Source organism: Marmota flaviventris, chromosome 1, assembly GCF_047511675.1.
Source record: "Marmota flaviventris isolate mMarFla1 chromosome 1, mMarFla1.hap1, whole genome shotgun sequence".
NCBI classification, from domain to species: Eukaryota; Metazoa; Chordata; class Mammalia; order Rodentia; family Sciuridae; genus Marmota; species Marmota flaviventris.
The window spans coordinates 208,596,009-208,618,751 of NC_092498.1; the positions used below are offsets into that span (position 1 = coordinate 208,596,009).

General features: G+C 39.5%; 1 protein-coding gene and 1 pseudogene across 1 annotated transcript; one reads left to right on the plus strand and one right to left on the minus strand.

The window, feature by feature from the left end:
* Nucleotides 1–349: 349 nt before the first annotated feature.
* Nucleotides 350–14,203, minus strand: LOC139707386 (olfactory receptor 1571-like; annotated as a pseudogene).
* Nucleotides 14,204–18,168: 3,965 nt separating this feature from the next.
* Nucleotides 18,169–19,098, plus strand: LOC114107722 (olfactory receptor 7A10-like). Its single transcript, XM_027955080.2, has one exon. The coding sequence runs from the start codon at nucleotides 18,169–18,171 to the stop codon at nucleotides 19,096–19,098; it is 930 nt and encodes a 309-aa protein (XP_027810881.2).
* The last annotated feature ends 3,645 nt before the right edge of the window (nucleotides 19,099–22,743 follow it).

Genomic DNA, 22,743 nt, shown 5'->3' on the forward strand with positions numbered 1-22,743 from the left:
TAAAGATGCTGTGTCTGCTGAAAACTAAAAAATAAATATTAAAAAATTATCTCTCTCTCTCTCTCTCTCTCTCTCTCTTAAAAATAAAGAAAAGAAAATAAGTTTGAGGAAGTATGCAAGTGGTTAAGAGGAACACTGTTCATATCTCAGAGGGAACAGAAAGCACATCAGGGTGTGCTTTATAACTTTTGTAGAGAAGTTGAGATCAAAGGAAGAGAAACTCCAGAAAATGAACAGAAGGAACAAGTTGTACTTCTAAAATCAGATGAAAAAATTGTAATATTTTCCCCTGAGGCTTTGAGCTCTGTGATCTAAAAAAAATCTTTCAGACCCAGTAACATGGGCCCTTTTATAGTTTTATCTTGAACTTTTTTTTCGGAGCTTTCTTGATGTCTCTATTCTTCAGACTGTAGATGAAGGGGTTCAGCATGGGGGTGACCACTGTGTACATCACCGAGGCTGTGGCAGTAGAGCATTAATTTTGGGTCACAGCAGAACTAAAGTCCACCCCCAGGAGGGTACTATAAAGTAAGGAGTGAGAAGAGGTGAGACGCACCTGTGGAGAATACTTTGTATTTTACCTGCGCTGGTAAGATTGCACTCATGGAAGACACTATTCTGGAGTAATAGTAATGGTAACCATGAGGGGGCCTCCATCCAGTAGCAAAGGTGCAAAATACATCACTGTGTCATTAAGAAAAGTGTCAGAGCAGGCAAGTAGGACCAGTTGATTAAGTTCACAAAGTGTGGGATTTCCAGGTCTGTGCAGAAGGACAGCCACAATGTAACTAAAGTTTCTAGTAAGTAATTCAGCACATTTATGACCCAGCATGCCAGCACCAGCACTCCACAGATCCTGTGGTTCATGAAGATAATGCAGTGCAGAGGGCGGCAGATGGCCACATATCCGTCATAGGCCATCACGCCCAGGAGGAAGTTGCCCAACCCTACCAATAATATAAAAGGTAAATCTGTATGAAGCAGTCTTCATATCTTATGGCCTTGCTTTGTGTCTGGATGTTCACCAGTATCTTTGGGACGGTGGTGGAGTGAAGCACATGTCCACAAAGAACAGGTTGGAGAGGAAGAAGTACATTGAAATAAAACAAAACTAAAATAAAACTTCCATCAAAAGAACTAATGTAGACCTCAGCTGTGTATCCATCTGATCCTGGGCTTTTCTTGGTTGGTAGGCTTCTCATGGCGTCTTCTAATTCATTGCTTAAAAGTGATCAGTCTAACTTGTGTATATCATCCTGACTGAGTTTGGGCAAATCTCATGACTCTAGAAATTTGTTGATGCCTTCAATATTTTCTATTTTATTGGAATACAAATTTTCAAAATAATTTCTAATTATCTTCTGTATTTCTGTAGTGTCAAGCATGATATTTCCTTTTTCATCGTGGATGTTAGTAGTTTGACTTTTCTCTCTCCTTCTCTTCATTATCATGGTTTATCAATTTTATTTATTTTTTCAAAGAAACAACTTTTTGTTTTGTCAATTTTTTGTTTTGTTTCAATTTCATTGATTTCAGCTCTGATTTTAGTTATTTCCTGTCTTCTACTGCTTTTGGTGTTGATTTGTTCTTTTTCTAGAACTTTGAGATGTAATGTTAGATCACTTATTTGTTGACTTTTTCTTTTAAGGAATGAACTCCTTAAAAAAAGTAGCAGGATATAAAATCAACACCCACAAATCAAAGGCATTTCTGTACATCAGTGACAAATTTTCTGAAAGAGAAATGAGAAAAATGACCCTATTTACAATAGCCTCAAAAAAAACTTGGTAATCAACTAAATGAAAGAGGTGAAAGACCTCTACAATAAAAACTACATAATGCTAAAGAAAGGAAATAAAGAAGACCTTAGAAGATGGAAAGATCTACCTATCTCTTGGTTAGGCAGAAATAATATTGTCAAAGTGACCATTTTTCCAAAAGCCCTATACAGATTTCATGCAATTCCAATCAAAATACCATTGGCATTCCTCATAGAAACAGAAAAAGCAGTCATGAAATTCATTTGGAAAAATAAGTGACCCAGAATAGCTAAAGCAATCCTTAGCAGGACGAGTGAAGCAGGTGGCATCACTATACCAGACTTGAAACTATACTATAGAGCAATAGTAACAAAAGTGGCATGGTATTGACACCAAAATAAACTTGTAGGCTAATAGACTTGTAGAATTGTACAGAATAGAGGACACAGAGACAACCCCACATAAATACAGTCATCTCATATTAGACAAAGGTACCAAAACATATGTTGGAGAAAAGAGAGCCTCTTCAACAAATGGTGCTGGGAAAACTGAAAATCAATATGCAGCAAAATGAAATTAAGGCCCTATCTCTCACCATGCACAAAATTCAAAGTGGAGCAAGGACCTAGGAATTAAACCAGAGACTCTGTGCCTAATAGAAGAAAAAGTAGGTCCAAATCTTCATGATGTTGGATTAGGGCTAGGGCCTGACTTCCTTAATAAGACTGCAATAGCACAAGAATTAAATTCAAGAATCAATAAATGGGATGGATTCAAACTAAAAAGTTCTTCTCATCAAAAGAAACAATCAATAAGGTGCATAGAGAGCCTATAGAATGGAGAAAATTTTTACCACACACATATCAGAGCACTAATCTCTGGGATATATAAAGAACTCAAAAAACTTAACACCAAAAAACCAAATAACCCAGTTAATAAATGGGCCAAGGAACTGACCCGACATTTCTCAGAAGATGATATACAATCAATCAACAAATATACAAATATATGAAAAATGTTCAATATCTTTAGCAATTAGAGAAATGCAAATCAAAACTACTTGAAGATTTCATCTCACTCCAGTCAGAATGGCAGCTCTTAATCATACATACAACAATAAGTTTTGGTGAGGATTTGGGGGAAAAAGGCACACTCATACATTGCTGGTGGGACTGCAAATTCGAGCAGCCAATAAGGAAAACTTTGAATGGAAACACCATTTGATCCAGCTATCTCACTCCTTGGTCTATACCCAAAGGACTTAATAACAGCATACTACAAGGACACAGCCACATCAATGTTTACAGCAGCACAATTCACAATAGCTAAATGTGGAGCCAAACTAGATGCCCCTCAGTAGATGAATGAATAAAGAACTCTGATATATATATATATATATATATATATATATATATATATATATATATACACATATATATACATATACATACATACATACACACACAATGGAATATTACTCTTCATTAAAAGAGAATAAAATCATGGCATTTGCAGGTAAATGGATGGAGTTGGAGAATATAATGCTAAGCGAACCTAGCTAATCCCCCAAAAAACCAAATGCTAAATGTTTTATCTGATATGTGGATGCTGACTCATAATAGTGATGGGGCAGTGAGCATGGGAGGAATGGAGAAACTCTAGATAGGGAAAAGTGTAGGGTAAGGAAGGGAGGGGCATGAGGGTAGGAAAGATGGTGGAATAAGGTGGACATCATTACCCTAAATACATATATGAAGACATAAATGTGTACATCCAGAGACATGAAAAATTGTGCTCTATATGTGTACTATGGATTGAAATGCATTCTGCTGTCATGTATAACTAATTAGAATAAATAAATTTAAATAATAACTAAAATAACCATCATCATGAGTCTCTAGTTCAAGATTGACAAATACCTGCAAATAAAATAATAAAAAAAATACTTTTTTTTTTAGGAGCAGTGAAAGAAGTGGTATTCCAACTTCTAATTTCACCCTGTAAAAACATAAGTGGATTCAAATGTGCTTAGGACACTGGACATAGCAGTAGTAGTGATGGAGTGAGTAACCACCATGGTTTGACCAGTAGCAACACTCCCTTCATGAGTTCCTACCACACACGTGGGAAAGGAGTGCTACCTGCATCTTCCCACCTATTCCCACCTGTAAACCCGTGAGGCCAGGTGCATATTCCAACTGTGCAGGGAGGCCATCTCTGTAGAGGTAATGAAACTCCTGTGTATGAAACATGGGCTTCTGAGAAAGACACAGTCGATTTTCACTTGAATATAACAGAATATGTTCCACAAGAGGGGAAAGGGTGTTGCTACTCATAAAAATAGAACCACCTCAAGGAATAAGGGAATAATAAGGAAAAACAGATAAGAAAATAGAAGAAAATGGTAAAAAAGGAACTTGATTATTATAGATCATGCAGAGGAAGATTAAATATAAAAAGCAGTGGTCGGGTGGGTCAGCAACATGACCAGCTCTTAGATCTTGCTACATGAAATTCATAAACTCAATGTTCCCACTCTAAATTTCAAGACATATATAGAGAGCTCAATGGCAAGCAGCAATCTTAGCGAAAATAACTTCCAATTCTTTCTTTGAATGCAGAATATAAAGATGCCAAATTCCCACAAAAGCAAAGTATTTGCAATTGCAAATCGAAAGAAAAAGGCTAACAATCTAAAAAATGTACTTACCCTGTGCAGTAAGGAAAGAAATTCAAAATAAAGCCCTTTAATTTTCTCTTTTGACCCATCAAATAAAAATTATTTCACTCAAGTGACCACCCAGCACGAGACAGGATGCCTTGAGATGTGTGTCCCCTGAAGGATGGTGGTAAGGCAGTATTTGTAAGCAGCCCATTAGTCTCCCCTTTGTAATGAATATGGAAAGAGCTTGAATACACTCCAGGCTGAAATTAAAGAAAGAAATGCCCTCACCTCACTGCACAACCCGCCACCAATAAGACTCATTTTGTCCAACCTGCAACTGGGGAGCTCCCTGGATATGTTCTCATTTTATGGAAAATACTTGATACACTTTCCCAGTCTTGTCCAATTGGACTCTGTTCCCATTATATGTGGTCAGCAATGATCTAAGCACTGCAGAGTCTGAGAGTCGCTTCTATTTTTAACATGTTAACCTGTGGCAGATGAGTGAGTCAGCACTCAGCTCTTTCAGCTCTGGGCTGGGTGGGTCGATATTGTCAGCTTCTGTTCTTGCTGAACATTTCCTGCAGGACCTATCATGTCTGAGACTCACATGGATGGGGACTCTGAGAAGGTCTTCCTGTGGAAGTCTGGAGTTTGCCTAGTTGATGGTGGAGACTGAAGCTTTGTCCCCTGACAAGACAGCAGGAGAGGGAAGCCCAGGCCCCCGAGCCAGACTTAGGACTCCAGAACAAGCCACCACATCCTGCTCAGCTTGCGATTGCCTGCTCTGAGGGACAACATCAGGACATCTACACGTAGCTCCCTGTCTCTGCTAATTAGGTTCAGTCCTCTCCTAACTCCTTCCCCTGAGCACTTGACTTCCCTGGGGCACATTTTTGTGAGCAGCAAGGAAAATGTTCCTGCTCCTTCTATGTTCCCAGGAGATCAGAGCAATTAGGTGAAACTAGGCTTTGCTTTTCTTTGTCCATAAAATCCTCCACGATCCAGAAGTCCAAACTTCTTAGCATTTGTGCCCAACCCTCAAAACATCTGAGCTACTTGGCTTTGCTAGATTCTTGGATCTCCCAAGCATAGTCTTGTAGAGGGCACATTTCCCATTATCTTTAGGAAATTGCTATTTCCTCTTCATCAAAGGAGAGAACTGTCTTCATTTGTTAAAGTCATGGGAATTTGCCAGAACCCTTGGATTCATGATGGTTTTTACAAGGCACTTATGAGTTTCATGCTTGGATATCAAGTATAAAATGGTCACTTATGCCTTCATTTATAAAACATTAGGTAATTATTAGAGTTATATTTAGAGATATTCTTGAGTGTGTGCAGCATAGACTGAAGTTAAAATCTTACAAGGATTGCTTCATTTCATTTTTACAGATGTACGAGGATTATTTTTTTTACATCTGTATAAATGAGGCCCAGAGACTAAGAGATCTTCCTCTAATTATGAACTGAGTAAGAAGGAGCTTTCCTCCTGGTGTTCCAGTTCTCTTGCTTCAGGGCACTGGTCTTCCATGAGGCATGATGATGGAGATGGGTGGTTGAGGAAGTCTGGGGTTGTTACAACTTGGGATTTTTACTGTGCCTAGCAGGTTGAGGCCAAGGATGCTCCTCAGTGGCCAGCAAAGCAGAGGACCCCACACACCAAGGTGTTGTTTAGCACAAATGTCAATGTTGGGGAGTTTGAGAAACACATTTCTGACTAGAATCTTTCCAACTTCAGTGTGAATATGAATCACTTGGGGATATGGTTGAAATGAAGGTTGTGATTTGGTACGTTAGTGAGGTGAGAATGTGTTAGTCTAAGAGCTCCCAGTTGGCATTGAGGCTGCCATTTGGTGGTAGATAACTCTTCTTAAATACACAGGAAAATTGTGTTTATGGCCTATGGCAGAACATTTTCAAGAACACATGCATTGTGCAATGATTAAATCCAGCTAATTTTCAGGTGCATCACTTCACATAATTGTTATATTTTGTGGTGAGACACTCAATATCCACTCAGTATTGTTAAAGATTCTGTACCTAACTAGAGTCACCAGTTGTAGAACTCTGAACTCTTCCTCCTGTCTAGCTGAACCTCAGATCCTTTGACCAACATCTCTCCACACAACCCCATAAACCATATCAGTCCGTGGAGACCACCATTTCACTCTTTTTATTTCCATAAAATCAGTGTTTTTAGATTCCACATGTGGCATTTTTCTTTCTGTCTCCCTGATTTCACTTATTTAGGGACTCCATTTACATCTGTGTTGTCACAATTGACAGGATTTCTTAAATTTTTTATGGTTGAACCATACCCCCTGAGTATACATAAGGTGTTTTCTTTATCCATACATCCATGAATAGACACCTAAGTGGATTCATATCTACTTACTCTGGTAAATGCTGAAGTGATAAGGAAGTGCAGAAGTCTCTGAGATGCCACCTTCATTTTTTTGGATGACCATTTCCAGTGGGGGGACTGCAGGGTCACATGGTTGTTCCATTAATTAGCACTGAGGCTGTGGACCAGTGTTAGAGTCAAGTGCAGGCATTCCAAGGCATTCTCCACAATGAAGGCCTCCATTACCTCAGTTCTGATTTTAGGTGGTCAGGGGCTGGACTCTCTAGCTTGGCTTCTGTCTAAGTAAGTTGACACTAGCCTCTTGAAGGCTTCCCTTGTGATAGGAAATCAAAATTACAAGCAAAGGCTCCTTATAGACATACTTGGTAGATTCCCCCTTCTTTAGTTTCTGTGTGAACTAAGGTTAAAGCTCACAGGAATGACCTGCATAGAGCAGATGCTCCACACACAGCTGCCATTGTGACCATTACCTTGCTCCTCATTGGCTCTGGTCACTGTGACATCACAAGTGTTTCCTGGCATCCCTTGTGATGAGTCCAGCATTGAGTGGCTCCTGGGAGACAGTGATGGTGGTTGTGGAGGGGACTCCTCCAAGGACCCAGGCAGGCAGCTCAGAGCCTGAGTCCACCTGCCTATGCTGTGCTGGTCTCACGGACACCATCACTGACCCGCTCAAGATGGCTCCAACTAGGCTCAGTAAGGATTTTCAGACTATTTTCAGTTGTTTTACTATGTTCCACTCTTGGGAAAATTTATAAAATTGATATTTCTTGGTGCATCAAATTCCTTTGCTTCTCACCTTCCTGGTGCAAATCCATATAATATATTCATAAACTTTTTGGTACCACTGGAAAAATAAACTATTTTCTTCATGATTATGCCCCATGGAGAACTTGTTTTATATTTTACAATTAGTCATCACTTTCACATTTTCCGCAGAAGGACTGTCCAACCCTACCCACTACTTTGGGTCTTGACTGTGGATGGAAGCCAGGGATGTCACTCATCATTCCTCAGTGCACAGGAGGCCACACCACAGGGTTCTCTTGCATAGAGGTCAACATGGGGAGGTGAGAAACATCCTTTCTAGACCAGAAGTTTTCCAAAGTCAATGAAAATATGAATTACTTGGGGATTTGTTTGAATGTAGATTATGATCAGGGAGGTCAGGGTGGCCCAGAGATTGTGCATTTGAAACTAATGCCCAGGGATCTTGAGGCTCCCAGACTTGATTGGTGGACTACCTTTTTTAATTGACAGATAAAGTTGCATTCATTTATAGCATAAACCATAATGTTCTGATTGTATATGAACTTTTCAAATATATATGTCTTTATGTGCACATTCCTATATACATATCATATATAGATACATATGAATGACTAAATATAGCTCATCATCATAAAGATTATGGATTTATCATTTGTGGTGTAGAATGACAGTCTTAATATCTAATTAATAAGCTTAATATCTACTCTTGGTACTTTTGAAGATTCAATATATTTTTAACTCTATTGACCATGTTGTACAGTAGAGCTCATGAACTTATTCTTCTTTATCTGATGGAAATGTGTATTCTTTGGCCAACATTTTCGCAACTTTCTCTCCCCAAAACCAACTCATCCCTCATATTTGAATCTTCAGTTTGATGAAATTAAAATTTTTATATTTCACACAGGAGTGAGGTCATGTGGCACTTGTCTTTCTGTGTCTGCTAATTTTTCTTAACATTATGACCTTTAGTTCCATCCATTTTGTTAGAACAGGACTTCATCTATTTTTATGGATGAATCCTGTTCCATTGTGTATATGTGCTGTGTTTTCTTTATCCATTCATCTGTTGATGGATACTTAGGTGGATTCCAGGTCTTAGCTATTTTGAATAATGTAGCAGTGGAGATATTTGAGATACTTCATTCTTTTGAATGAATACTGACTGTTATGGTTTAGATATGAGGTGTTTCCGAAAAGCTCATGTGTTAAACAGTACAAGAAAGTTCAGAGGTGAAATAACCTAATCAGTGCACTCATTCACTGATAGAGAATTACTGGGTGGTAACTGTAGGCAGGTAGAAGGTAGTTGGAACATTAGGTCAGTGAGGTTGTACCTTTTGGGTTTATATTTTGTCCATGGTGAATAGAGCTCTCTCTGATTGCTTATTATTTTCCATCTCCAAACCCTTCTGTGATAATGTTCTGCCTCATCTCAGATTCAGAGCAATGGAGTCAGCCATCTATGTACTGAGACTTCTGAAACTATGAGCCCTAAATCAACTTTCCCCACTCTGTGTTGCTCTTGTCGGGTCTTTTCCTCACAACAATGACAAGGCTGACTAACAAACAGCAGTGGTGGGATTGTGGGGTCACATGGTGGTTCCATATTTAGCAGTGAGGCTGTGGTATAGAGTTAGAGTAAAGTGCAGGCATTCCAAAGCCTTCTCCACCATGAAGGCCTCCAACAACTGAGTTCTGATTTTAGGTCAGATGCTGGACTTTGTAGCTCAGTTTCTGCCTAAACAATTTGACATTTGCCTCTTGAATGTTTTTTTTTTTTAATTTTTTATTGTGGGTTGTTCAAAACATTACAAATTTCTTTTTTTTTTTTTTTTTTTTTTTTTTTTTTTTTATTGTGGGTTGTTCAAAACATTACAAATTTCTTAACATATCATATTCCGCACTTTGATTCAAGTGGGTTATGAACTCCCACCTTCACCCCATACACAGATTGCAGAATCACATCAGTTACACATCCATTGATTTACAAATTGCCATACCCTCTTGAATGTTTCCTCATGACAAGATATCAAACTTACAGACCTTGGCACAATATGTATAAGTGGGGTAGATTCTCCCTTCTTCATGGAGGATCTGTGTAAACTAAGTCACAGGATAAAGCTTAGAAGAAATGACCTGCCCAGGGTCACCAAATAGTGCTAATTTAAGTTCATTTTTTACTATATATATCCTTTTAATTTCTTTCGTCTAATTGCTCTGGCCAGTGTTTCAAGGACTCAGTTAAATAGAAGTGGTAAAAGAGGGTATCCCTGTTTTGTTCCAGATTTTAGAGGGAATGACTTCAATTTTTCTCCATTTAGAATGATGTTGGCCTGGGGCTTAGTATAGATAGCCTTTACGATGTTGAGATATATTCCTGTTATCCCTAGTTTTTCTAGTGTTTTGAACATGAATGGATGCTGTATTTTGTCAAATGCTTTTTCTGTGTCTATTGAGATGATCATATGATTCTTATCTTTGAGTCTATTGATGTGATGAAATACATTTATTGGTTTCCTTATGTTTAACCAACCTTGCATCCCTAGGATGAATCCCACGTGATCATGGTGCATGATCTTTTTGATATGTTTTTGTATTCGATTTGCCAGAATTTTATTGAGAATTTTTGCATCTATGTTCATTAGGATATTGGTTTATTTAAAGTTTTCTTTCTTTGGTGTGTCTTTGCCTGGTTTTGGAATCAGGATGATATTGGCCTCATAGAATGAGTTTGGAAGTGCTGCTTCTTTTTCTATTTACTGAAATAAATTGAAGACTATTGGTTTTAGTTCTTCTTTAAAGGATTTGTAGAATTTTGCCGTGTAACCGTCTGGTCCTGGGCTTTTCTTGGTTGGTAGGCTTCTGATGGCGTCTTCTATTTCATCACTTGATACTGTTTAAATTGTGTATATCTTCCTGAATCAGTCTGGGCAAGTCATATGACTTAAAAAATTCATCATTGCCTTCACTAGCTTCTATTTTATTGGAGTATAAGTTTTCAAAATAATTTCTAATTATCTTCTATATTTCTATAGTGTCTGTTGTGATATTACATTTTTCATCATATATGCTAGTAATTTGATTTCTCTCTCTCCTTCTCTTCATTAGCATAGCTAAGGGTCTGTCAATTTTATTTATTTTTTCAAAGAACCAACTTTTTGTTTTGTCAATTTTTTTTCAATTGTTTCTTTTGTTTTGATTTCATTGATTTCAGCCCTAATTTTAATTATTTCTTGCCTTCTACTGCTTTTGATGCTGACTTGTTCTTCTTTTTCTAGGGCTTTGAGATGTAAAGTGAGGTCACTTATTTGTTGACTTTTTCTTCTTTCAAGGAATGAACTCTATGCAATGAACTTTCCTCTTAGATTTACTTTCATAGATTTTGATATGTTGTGTCTATGTTCTCATTTACCTCTAAGAATTTTTTAATCACTTCTTTGATGTCTTCTGCAACCCATTGTTCATTCAGTAGCATATTGTTTAGTCTCCAGGTGTTGTAGTAATTTTTATTTTGTCATTGATTTCCAATTTCATTCCATCATGATCTGATAAAATACATAGTAGTATCTGTACTCTTTTGTATTTGCTAAGAGTTGCTTTGTGGCATAGCATATGGTTTATATTAGAGAAGGATCCATGTGCTGCTGAGAAGAAAGTGTTTTTACTTGATGCAGGTTGAAATATTCTATATATGTCAGTTAAGTCTAAGTTATTGATTGTATTATTGAGTTCTAGACTTTCTTTATTCAACTTTTGTTTCAAAGATATATTCAAAGATATATTTTAAAGAGAGGTGTGTTAAAGTCACCCAAGATTATTGTGTTGTGATCAATTTGACTCTTGAACTTGAGAAGAATTTGTTTGATGAACAAGGCTGCACCATTGTTTGGGGCATATATATTTATGATTGTTATGTATTGTTGGTGTATGGTTCCCTTGAGCAGTATGTAATGTCCATCTTTATCCTTTTTGATTAACCTTGGCTTGAAGTCTACTTTATTTGGTTTGAGGATGGAATCCCCTGCTTGTTTCTGCAATCCATGTGAGTGGTATGATTTGTCTCAACCTTTCACCTTCAGTCTGTGGATGTCTTTTCCTATCAGATGAGTCTCCTGGAGGCAACATATTGTTGGGTCTTTTTTTAAATCCAATCTGTTAGTCTATGTCTTTTGATTGGTGAGTTTAAGCCATTAACATTCAGGATTTCTATTGAGACATTGTTTGTATTTCCAGTCATATTTATTTATTTTTGTTATTTAACTTGACTTGATTTTCTTCTTTGATTAGTTTTTCCTTTAGGGAACTCTGCTAATTTTCTTTGTTTTTTGTTTCATCTTCATGGAATATTTTTCCAATGATATTTTGTAGTGTCAGTTTTCTAGTTATAAATTCTTTTAACCTTTGTTTATCACGGAATGTTTTTATTTCATCTTCAAATCTAAAGCTTAATTTTGCTGGCTACAAGATTCTTGGTTGGCACCCATTTTCTTTCAGAGCTTGATATATGTTGTTCCAGGATCTTCTAGCTTTTGGGGTCTGTGTTGAAAAATCTGCCATTATCCTAATTGATTTTCCACTATAGGTAATCTTATTCCTTTCTCTTGTGGCTTTTAAAATTCTCTCCTCATTCTGTATGTTGGGCATTTTCATTATAATGTGCCTTGGTGTGGATCTGTTGAGATTTTGTACACTTGGCATCCTGTAGGCTTCTTGAATTTGGATTTCCAATTCATTCTTCATGTTTGGAAAATTTTCTGATATTGTTTCATTGAATAGATTGTTCATTCCTTTGGTTTGGACCTCTATGCATTCCTCTATCCCAATAACTGTTAAATTTGGTCTTTTTATGGTAACCCATAATTCTTGAATGTTCTGCTCATGGTCTCTTACCATTATCACTGTGTGCTCTATATTCTTTTCAAGAGTATATATTTTGACTTCATTGTCTGATGAACTATCTTCTTAGTGTTCTATTCTGTTGGTGGTGCTTTCATTTGAGCTTTTAATTTGGTTTAGTGTTTCTTTCATTTCAAGGATTTCTGTTTGTTTTTTAGCACCTCTATCTCCCTGTTGAGGTGATCTTTTGCTTCCTGTATTTGTTTATGTAGCTCCTGGTCAAAGTGACCTTTCACTTCCTGGAATTTCTTTCTTATATCTTCCTTGAGTTCCAAGAACACTGTAACCATGTACATCCTAAACTCCTTCTCTGTCATTTCGTCTGTTATGGCTGCCAATGATTCTATGATGTGGTGTCTTGATTTGTTTGTGGTACTTTCTTCCCTTGTCTTTTCATGTTGCTCGTGTCTTCCTTTCCAGCTCTGTGGGTCTAGATTGTTATTGTTTTACCCTACAGGTTTGTAGGGCTCCTGTCGGGCTCCAAGACCTCTCCTTTGTGGGGAAGGACAATGTTAACAGATCCCGATAGTAACAATATAACACCTATGAAACAATTTCTTGTTATTAAAATGTTTACAGTTTAGTCTCGATGTACAGAAATGTTGGATTCAATTATTATCTAAAATATAATCAGTAATTTTGTAAAAAGGTTTACAGATTCTAACAGTGGATAATAAACTGGGGGTGTGGATTAGGATGATGTGCTTAGGAGGTAGGATGTGAGGATATAGAGTTAATATATCTTAGGAAGTGTGCAGGAGAAATCTAGTGAAGAAGGTTAGTAGCAAGAGGATTAGGTAAGTACATGGAATGACAGTAGAGTACATAAAATAAACATACATAGGTATTTAGAAAAATACAGATGTTAGCACAGTAAATATTGGAGGGGAGAAAGAAAAATGAAAGAATAAAAAGGAAGAGAAAAAAGGGGCATATACAACACCTCTATATTATATTATTCAGATGACTCAATACTCAAAGTCTTATTTCATGCAAAGTTCTTGGTTTCACATATATTGGGGACATGAGGGCCGGAGGATGGAGGGGTAGAAGAGAAAAAAATCAACCAACCAACCAACCAACCAACCAAAACCTCGAAGGAAGAAGCCGGGGTCTAGCTTTAGAGATCCATATCTGTCCTGATTCTTTTCTCATCCAGTAAGTGTCATCCTCTGTTGTAACCTGGTGCCTCTGTCCTCTGGATGGTGGAGGTAACCAGGGTGGGAAGACTGGTCCTGGAGCAAGGTGCCTGGATGTGAGGAGTGGCACCACCAGTCTCTGAAGAAAGACTGCACCTCACACGTCTCTTTTTGGGACCGCTTACTTATATGACATGAGTGCCTTTTACTATCTCCCTCTCTTGCCTGGAGATTTCCCAGTTCCTGGTCTTTCCCTCTCCTCTAGCAGTTCCAATTGAGGAAACTCTCAATTGATCTGTGGGCAGCTCCCTGGTCTCACTGCACACCTGTTTGTGTAACTACTGTGTTGGGTTACTGCCGTTGGGGATGGGGGGAAGGTTGGGAATCTGGTACCTGGCCACTAGAGATCCTATCTGGGAACTGCCCCTAGATAATATGGCGAGAATGTTGAGCCAAGATGGTGGTGGCCTGCTTTTAGCACCTGGGTGTCTGGTGAGGTGGAGGGAGCCTGGTGAGGTGGGGAGAGCTGGGTGATGGCGTTGGGCTGTAGGTAGGTAGCAGCTGAGTGACCTGTGTGGGAGCCGAGTGACATCTTGGCCATCTGCGGATGTGTTCATAGGTGATTCTGCTAAGGCCCTCCCCCAGGCTTAGGTCCTGCTCCAATGCTGGATGACCTCCTGGAACGCTGAGGCCCGGAGCCCTGCATGGGGTCACAGCGCTGGTGATTTCTGCAGAGAGCAGCTGGATAGGGGTGCTCCTACACCTCAGAGACGCAGTATTCTGACTAGGTGAGATCTGCAGGTCTGGCAGCACAGGGCCCTGGCGGCTCACTCCCTCCCCACCACCATGTTTTTCCCTCCCAAATGCCTATTGAGCACCTGTTCAAGGCAGGTAGTTCCTGGTCTGGGGCAATTCTATTCTGTTATTAAATTAATATTTCTGCTTCTTCCAAAATTCATGTCTTGAGAATCTGACTCTCAATGGGCCCAAGTGGACACATCACTTAACCATTCCAAGCCTCATGGATAAGATATGTTCTTCCTGTCAGACTTGGAAGAGAACTTCAGCTTGGGGTGTCATGAGGTTAAATCTCTGGAAGGAAGAAGAGGGCGTGAGATGAAGTAATAGGATGAATTCTGCTGACTTTAATTCTGTCTCTTGAGAATAGAGAATCTGCTTGAAAAAGAAACATTCTTGTGTACAGAGCACTGTCCAGCAGGGGAATTGGTTGTGTGCCCAGTGTTGCCATAATGAGGAACACACCTAATGAGCAGTCTGAGGAGCTGTATATGTCTCCTCTGCTGCCGTTCCTCAGAATGCTCCACCTTGGACTGACAGGACGTGGCTGTTCTCTTCCTCTCATGGCCAGAGAGCAGCAGCCTCAGGGAGGCCATTCCCCTGCTGTTCCGGGAACAATGAGGAGAGCATTTGTTGTTCTTGGTGAACTTCCTTTCGTGGGTTGATGGCTTGCAATATTCAGTTTGTCTATTTGGATGTTGATGTGATGTTTCTGGACACTGAAAAGATGCCCTTTCTTTATTAAAGATCCCTTATAGTTTTGCTGGCCACCGAGGGAAACATGGGAGGAAATGCCACCAGAATCAAGGCAGCTTCTCCTTCCTTGCAGCATCCTAGGGACCCCTGCCTCCTTAGACGGTTCCTCTCTCAGGTCCCTTTTACATCCCCTTCCCTTTATTGAGCATATTTCTTGTTTCTTTAAATGCAGAGCAGATAATGACCATACAAAAATGGATCTCTAAGGTTACCTGTGATGGGAGACCGTGAACCTGGAGTTTCTGAGCACCATTGCTTCATTCTTTAGGGGAAAGTGAATCTGAATTTGACAACTTGCCTTGTATCCATTCCTATTGGATAGTGTGGCTGGGGTGAGAAGAGCATGATATGAACACGTTGGGCTGTTGTGTGTATGTGTGTGTGCCAGTTTGTGTGTTGGTTTCAGAGCAAGTGGACCTGAGAATAGTATGCAGACTGTCTCCAAATTATGAGGCTCAAAATAATAATGATTTTTTGAACTTTATGATCATCTAAAAATGATGTGCATTATAAAAAAAACTACTTTGAATTTTCAATTTTGATCTTTTCCAGGCTGGTGATATGTAATACAATACCCTTTAATGATGCTGCACTCTTGTAGCACAGAGCTGGACTCCTGGTCAGCCAGACTATCCCCTGGGTAAGCACCTGAGACTCCATAGCTGCCGTGCTGCTCAGCTGGGATGCTGGTGGGTTGGGGATGTTAGTGCATTTTTGACTTATGATGTTACAACTCTTATGGTGGCTTTATCAGGACAAAACCCCATCATACGTCCACTAGCTTCCACATTCCTAATGCGGGTTCCTGATATAGATCCCAGGACTCAAAATGACACGTAGAAATCAAATGACAATGCACTACAATTCAAAGGAAAAATTTTGTAGCAAATTTAATAGTGCAAAAGCAAAGAGTGGGCAGAATCATTTGTCTTGATGTTTCAGTGGCACAAGATTACTTGGTTCTTCAACATGCTAAATACGATTTTTAAAATATTTTAATGGACACATAACATTCCTATATTTATTAGGTGCATAGAATAATGTGGAAGATGCATTGTATGTGAAATGAACCAGTCAGGGTAGTTAACATTTCCTTCTCCTCAAGCATTAATCACTTCTACATATTGAGAAACTTCAGACTCTTCTAGTTACTTTGAAATGTTGGAAGGTTTCTATGGCTACTGTTCCCCTCCCCTGCTACAGACCACCAGAGCTGCTCCTCCTGCCTATCAGTGTGTGGGAGCTTAGCGTCTCCCCTGCCTTGTCTTCCCTCTCTCCATAACTTCCCTGTCTTCAGCGACCACAATTCTACTCTCTTTCAGGAGCTGTAGCTTCCACACATGAATGATAGCGGGAGGGATATGTCTTACTATCTGGGCTTATCTCACATATAATAATGAGCTCCATTTATATCCACATTGCTACATGGGAGGATTTCATTGTTTCTTAGGCTGAATAAGATTCTGTTGTGTTTTGTATCCATCCTCCTACCAATGGAATTTTTTTTTCGCTATTCATCCCCTGATGGATGTCCTGGCAGATTCCACATCTTGGGTGTTGTTAACAGTGCTGCAATAATCAGAGCTGTGCATGGATCTCAGCACAGATTCATTTATGTTGCATCTATATGCAACATTGTTTAGCATTCTCTGTCCACATCCCTCTCCACCTTCTGTAAATTAAGTTAAAATTACCTACACATCACCTCATTTGCTTCTCACAAGGTCCTTATGTATTGGGTACCATTATCGTCACATTTACAGTTAAAGAAATGGAGTTTCCGAGTGCTTTACTATGTTCATGCAATCGTAACTAATACAATTACTGGGCTGACATTTTTGAACTCAGCAAGTTGCTTTAAGCTCTGAGATCCAAAGAGCTACACATGGATCTTCACTTAATAAGCATAATCACATCTTGGGATAGATACTACCAAAGAAAGTATCCTACAGAAGAAATTATAAGGAGAATCTTCTTTTTAAATTTATTTACATGTTCAGTTCACACAAAATTAATTGCATATATTTATGGTTGACTGTGTGATACGTTGCTACCTGTGTAAATGTTTAATGACCAAATTGGGGTAATTATCACACCCATGTCCTTGAACATTTATCATTACTATCAACAGGAAAATTCAAACTCCTGTTTTCTAACTACTTTGAAATAAACAAAAAATATGGGTAGCCCAAGGCCCACTTCTGTGCTGTGGAACACTAGAATTTAATTCTCCTATCTGTGTTTGTGTACCCATCAATTAACCGATGTATGTCCTCCCTTCCTTGCTCACCTTCCCATCCTCGGGTTACCACTGTTGTGCTCTCAGCCTTTGAGCCTCCCCTCTCGCTCGCTCTTGGTCTTTCCTCTTGCCACCCTAGTTCTTGTTAGCCCTGGATATCTGAAATGGGCAGCTACCTCAGGGCCTTTGCACAGTCTGTACCTCCTGCCAGACAATCTTCCCTGACGACTTGCTCTTTGTAGCACTTGCTCTTTCTTCCTTCAGATTTTGTTAAAATCTTATTTGTTACTTTCTTTGCTGGTCTTGCCAGAAGTCGGATTTTTTAAAAAAGCATCTTTATCATCCACTGTCTTGTTTCTTACCTTCTTTCCTCTTCTTCCAAGCATCTGTCTTACCTGGCATTTTGTATAATTTTGGAAGTTTGTTTTTAATTTTTCTCCATCTTTATATTGTAGGGACATTTGTTTTTCTGCATGGTTCCTACATTTTCTAGATTATTCCTAGAACGTAGTAAATACTCAACTTTTGTTCTTCAAATGCATTAGGAGTCTCTCACTATAATTGTAGAGTACTGAACTCGAGGAAATGCTGAGAAATGTGGGAAAAATTTTCTTAAAAAAGTGTAGGATGATGTTTCAAAAGGAGACCAGATTCAGATAAAATATAAAAATGATGTCTTTACTATAAATAGAAATGAGAGCAAAATAGAAATTAAATAGTAACGCATCTCTCTCTCTCTCTCTCTCTCTTCTGCTAATTGTCACAGCCACCACATGAAATCAAGGAATAGCACACAGATTTCAGAATTCATTCTTCTAGGATTTTCAGAGGACCCAGAACTGCAGCCCCTCATCTTTGGGCTGTTCCTGTCCATGTACCTGGTCACTGTGCTGGGGAACCTGCTCATCATCCTGGCCACTATCTCAGACTCCAACCTGCACACACCCATGTACTTCTTCCTCTCCAACCTGTCCTTTGTGGACATCTGCTTCACCTCCACCACCATCCCCAAGATGCTGGTGAACATCCAGACACAGAGCAAGGCCATTACCTATGCAGGCTGCATCACCCAGATGTACTTTTTCATACACTTTGCAGGGCTGGACATCTTTCTTCTGACTGTGATGGCCTATGACCGGTATGTGGCCATCTGTCACCCACTGCACTACACAGTCATCATGAACCATGGGCTCTGTGTGTTGCTGGTTCTAATGTGCTGGACCTTGAGTTTCCCAAATTCCCTGTTACAAAGCTTAATGGCGTTGCAACTGTCCTTCTGCACAAATGTGGAAATCCCCCACTTCTTTTGTGAACTTAACCAGGTGGTCCACCGTGCTTGTTCTGACACTTTTCTCAATGACATAGTGATGTATTTTTCATCTTTACTTCTGGCTTTCTGTACCTTCACTGGCATCCTTTACTCTTACTCTAAGATAGTGTCCTCCATCCGTGCAATCTCTTCAGCTCAGGGCAAGTACAAAGCCTTCTCCACCTGTGTGTCTCACCTCTCTGTGGTCTCCTTATTTTATGGCACAAGCCTGGGTGTGTACCTCAGTTCTGCTGTGACCCCAAACTCATACTCTACTGCAACAGCCTCTGTGATGTACACTGTAGTCACCCCCATGCTGAACCCCTTCATCTACAGTCTCAGGAACAAGGACATTAAGAGTGCTCTGAGAAGACAATTGGGAGGGCAACTATAGACAGTAATTTTCCTTCTTTGTCTGGTGAGTCCACTTAACATGGTGTGCTCCAGTTCCATCAAAGTTGTGCTGAATGACAGGACTTCATTCTTTTTTTTTTTTTTGGCTGAATTATAGTTGACCTTGTGCTTGTACTACATATATTTTTCTGCTCTTCAGCCAATGGACACCTTGATTGATTTCTCATGTTGACTATTGCAAATAGGGCAGTCAACATGTATATGCAGGTTGATCATAGTTTTTCTTTTTCTAACACTTTTTTATTTTGTTAGTGGAATTTATACAACAAAGCAGAAATATTATAATGTGCTTTCTGTTTGTGTCTCAACTCGTAGTTGTCTCCCTGTTTCACTGTGCAAGTCAAAGGGTTTCTTGGTTCTAGAACCTTGAAGTGCCTTGAAGTGCTGCAGCCTTGATGGGGTTCACCATCATCACCCCCTAAGGGAGGCTCCTCAGCCACAATCTGTGGAATAAAGACATAAATCTGGCCCAAAATTATTCTTTGGAAAGAACACCTTTTTCAGGATGAAAAAGTGATTCTGATGGCTAAGCCCAAAGCTTCAAAGTCAGAAATGGTGATTCTCTGTCAGGTGGTGGGAGGAGAGCCTATCTTTCCCTTTATATCCCACAGTTTCCTTCTCTATCTTCATTAATATTCTGCTCTCTCTGATTCTCACACGTTTCTTCCCTTGGCCATCCTCATGCTTTCCTGCAGTTATTTCTTGTGTTGCATCAGAAAATACATGAAAATTCCTGTTTTGTTTAATATGATATTTTGTGCACCCTTATTACATCCTGTGTATGACAAAGTGTTTGGAGTATGTAAGGCAGCCAGTTCTCACGGAGTGACAGGGAATGTGACAATGAGTGGGTCACCATGGAACTGAGCTAAGGAGTTACAAATATATTTCCTGATTAGCCATGATGGCCCTGGGAGGAGACCCAGCAGAGCAGCATTGGGAGGAATAAACTCCCATGATGGGCTGATGGGTGGGTGGATGGGTGGATGGATGGATGGATGGGGGAGGAGGAGTGAGTAGAGGGGAAGACATGTAAGAAAGCAAAAGTATCAGAAAGTTTCTTGCAGATGTGTGGTGAGTTAGTGGGGCTGCTCTAGGCACAATTCGGTCACCTCAGTGTACCTGTGAAAATTTTAATAATAAAGTGTTGCGAAAAGAACACCTGTTGTCTTGGTTGGGAGCAGATCCTGGAGAATGTATGTTTGGAGCTGTCTCTGCATAATCAGGTGCTACCACCCACACACACTTAAGTGACAAACTTGACCAATAGCTGTGGACAGTGTTGACCACTGTGGGAATGAGGATGTCCAGAGCCCAACCTGGAGGTGAGATGTGCACGTCTTCATGGGCTCTGTGTCTAAGCACTGCAAGCTTCTCACTGTTGGTGGGTAGATCAGGGATGGGTAGATCATTGCTGTCACAGAAGCAGAGTGTGGCATAGAGACCCTGATTTGCTGACAGGGAAGGGGGAAGGAGACAGAGGGGGGTTGGAAAATGTTATTATATAATCTTTTTATTCATGTATGTTAATTATACAGAATGGTGGGCTTCATTGTGCATTGGTATGTACATTAAAATAGACTTTATTACTGCTCTATGTGACATTTTTTCCATTTTTTGATGGTGGTGGGGGGTGGGGTTGATCTCTTTTTTGACAAGTCTAATGGGTATGCTTCATTCCTGGCTCTAGTCTTCTTTCAAAATGCAAAGATCTCCCCTGACCATATTCCATAAGAATCCGTGCAGACCATGATGATGGTGTACTTTTAGGATGGCTTTTTTCATAAGATTTATCCCTGAAGACAGCAACCATACACACATTTATCTCGTTTTCTCTATTCACCAGAATGATATCCACACGTCATCCACACAGATATCCAGGGACTTCACCTGATATGTTGGTCCTTACATTCTCATGGTATTGTGTAAATATATGTGCACTATGTATAGAAAATATAGCAAAGAAGCTTAGGAAACAAAATGATGGCAAGAAAATAAAGCCAATTTAATACAGTGCTTTTGACATTCATTGGCAGATGAATAAATACAATGTAGTATATATTACACAATGAAATACCACACAGCTCTCATTGTTTCATTTACAACAACACAAGTGACATTGGAGCATGCCATGCTAAGAGAAGTATGACAGGCACATTCTGTTAGATGCCCATGAAATAAGAAAAACATTATCTTAAACCATTTTCCTTGGGGATAGATCATTATGCAGCAATGGCTTACTGATACAGTGATTGATACAAACAGATCAGAGGTCATTCAGAATAATCTGCTGTTTCTTATTTTTGGCATCTGTTCTAATATTTTATGGCATTATTCCTAATGACCTGGATATTCATATTCATTTCAGATTACTGTATTAAAAAACAGAATATGATTTATATTACCATTAAGCATTTAGGAGTGATTGCAACCATATTTTAAAATTTTAATTTCATTTTTTATTATTGAATTACAATTGTAAATAAAAGAGAGGTTTTTTATGCCATATCTGCACATGCACATAACTATTTTTTTAAAGCAAGAGAGAGAGAATTTTTAAATATTTATTTATTTATTTTAGTTTTCATTGGACAAACATCTTTATTTTTTTTATTTTTATGTGGTGCTGAGGATCAAACCCAGTGCCCTGCGCATGCCAGGTGAGCGCATTACCGCTTGAGCCAACTCCCCAGCCCCCATAACAAAATTTGATTAATCTTATTCCCCAATACCTTCCTTTCCCTCCAGAGCAGGTTTTCCCCCCTAGAAGTACCCTGTAGGACCAAAGCAGAAGTCTCCATCACCAGAGCCATAACTGGGTCTCTTAGTCAATGTCTTGCATGAGTCATCCTTTGACAATGAGGTTTTAAGAGAATTTAGGAGATTAAAGAGAAACTGATTACAGTGATGCTCCTGTCACTCACTTGCACACTAATGAGTGTGGCAAAGTGTTTAAAGGGGGGAGATAGTTTGTTAATGGCAATGGAGGGAAACATATTAGTTTGCAGTACTGGAGAGTTTTAAGCAGAAACATTAGATGAAATAATATAGAAAATTCACCAGGTCTTTCTGCCAAGTGGAACCCCATGGTGTGGACAACAAGTGTCCATGCTTTGGTGACTAGATGTGTGCATGGACCCAGCGTGGCACAGCTGCAGCCATCTGGAGTCTTAGCCACCACAATTGCCCCAAAGTAACCCATGGTGGTGTTTCCTGCAGAGTTTCCAGAAAATTCTAGCAGACCAAGCCATCATCCTGGTGTGTGCAGCTGTACACCTGGACCTGGCTCTAGGGATGGCCCTGACTTGATATAAGCTTAAGGTAAACCAGGTACATTCTGGCTCAGATGAAGTCAATTGTCCTAACCCACATATATATGCTCTTCCTTCTGACCCAAACTGCAGGGATCCACAGGAGAATTAAGGTACACACCAAAGCTCATGAAATAAAATAAGGAGACCACAGAGAGGTGAGATGCACAGGAGGAGAGGGCTTTGTATTTGCCCTGAGCTGATGGTCCAGGACCAGGCTTCTGTCAGTAAGACCCAATAAACTGTACTCTGCTCTCTGGGTCCATCGGCCTTGTTTTCTTAAGCCCCCCCTCCAGTAGGTTGGGGGTGGTTCT

Excerpts from the sequence above, each read along its gene's own strand:
- LOC114107722 (XM_027955080.2), top strand. The coding sequence starts at position 18,169 with ATGAAATCAAGGAATAGCACACAGATTTCAGAATTCATTCTTCTAGGA.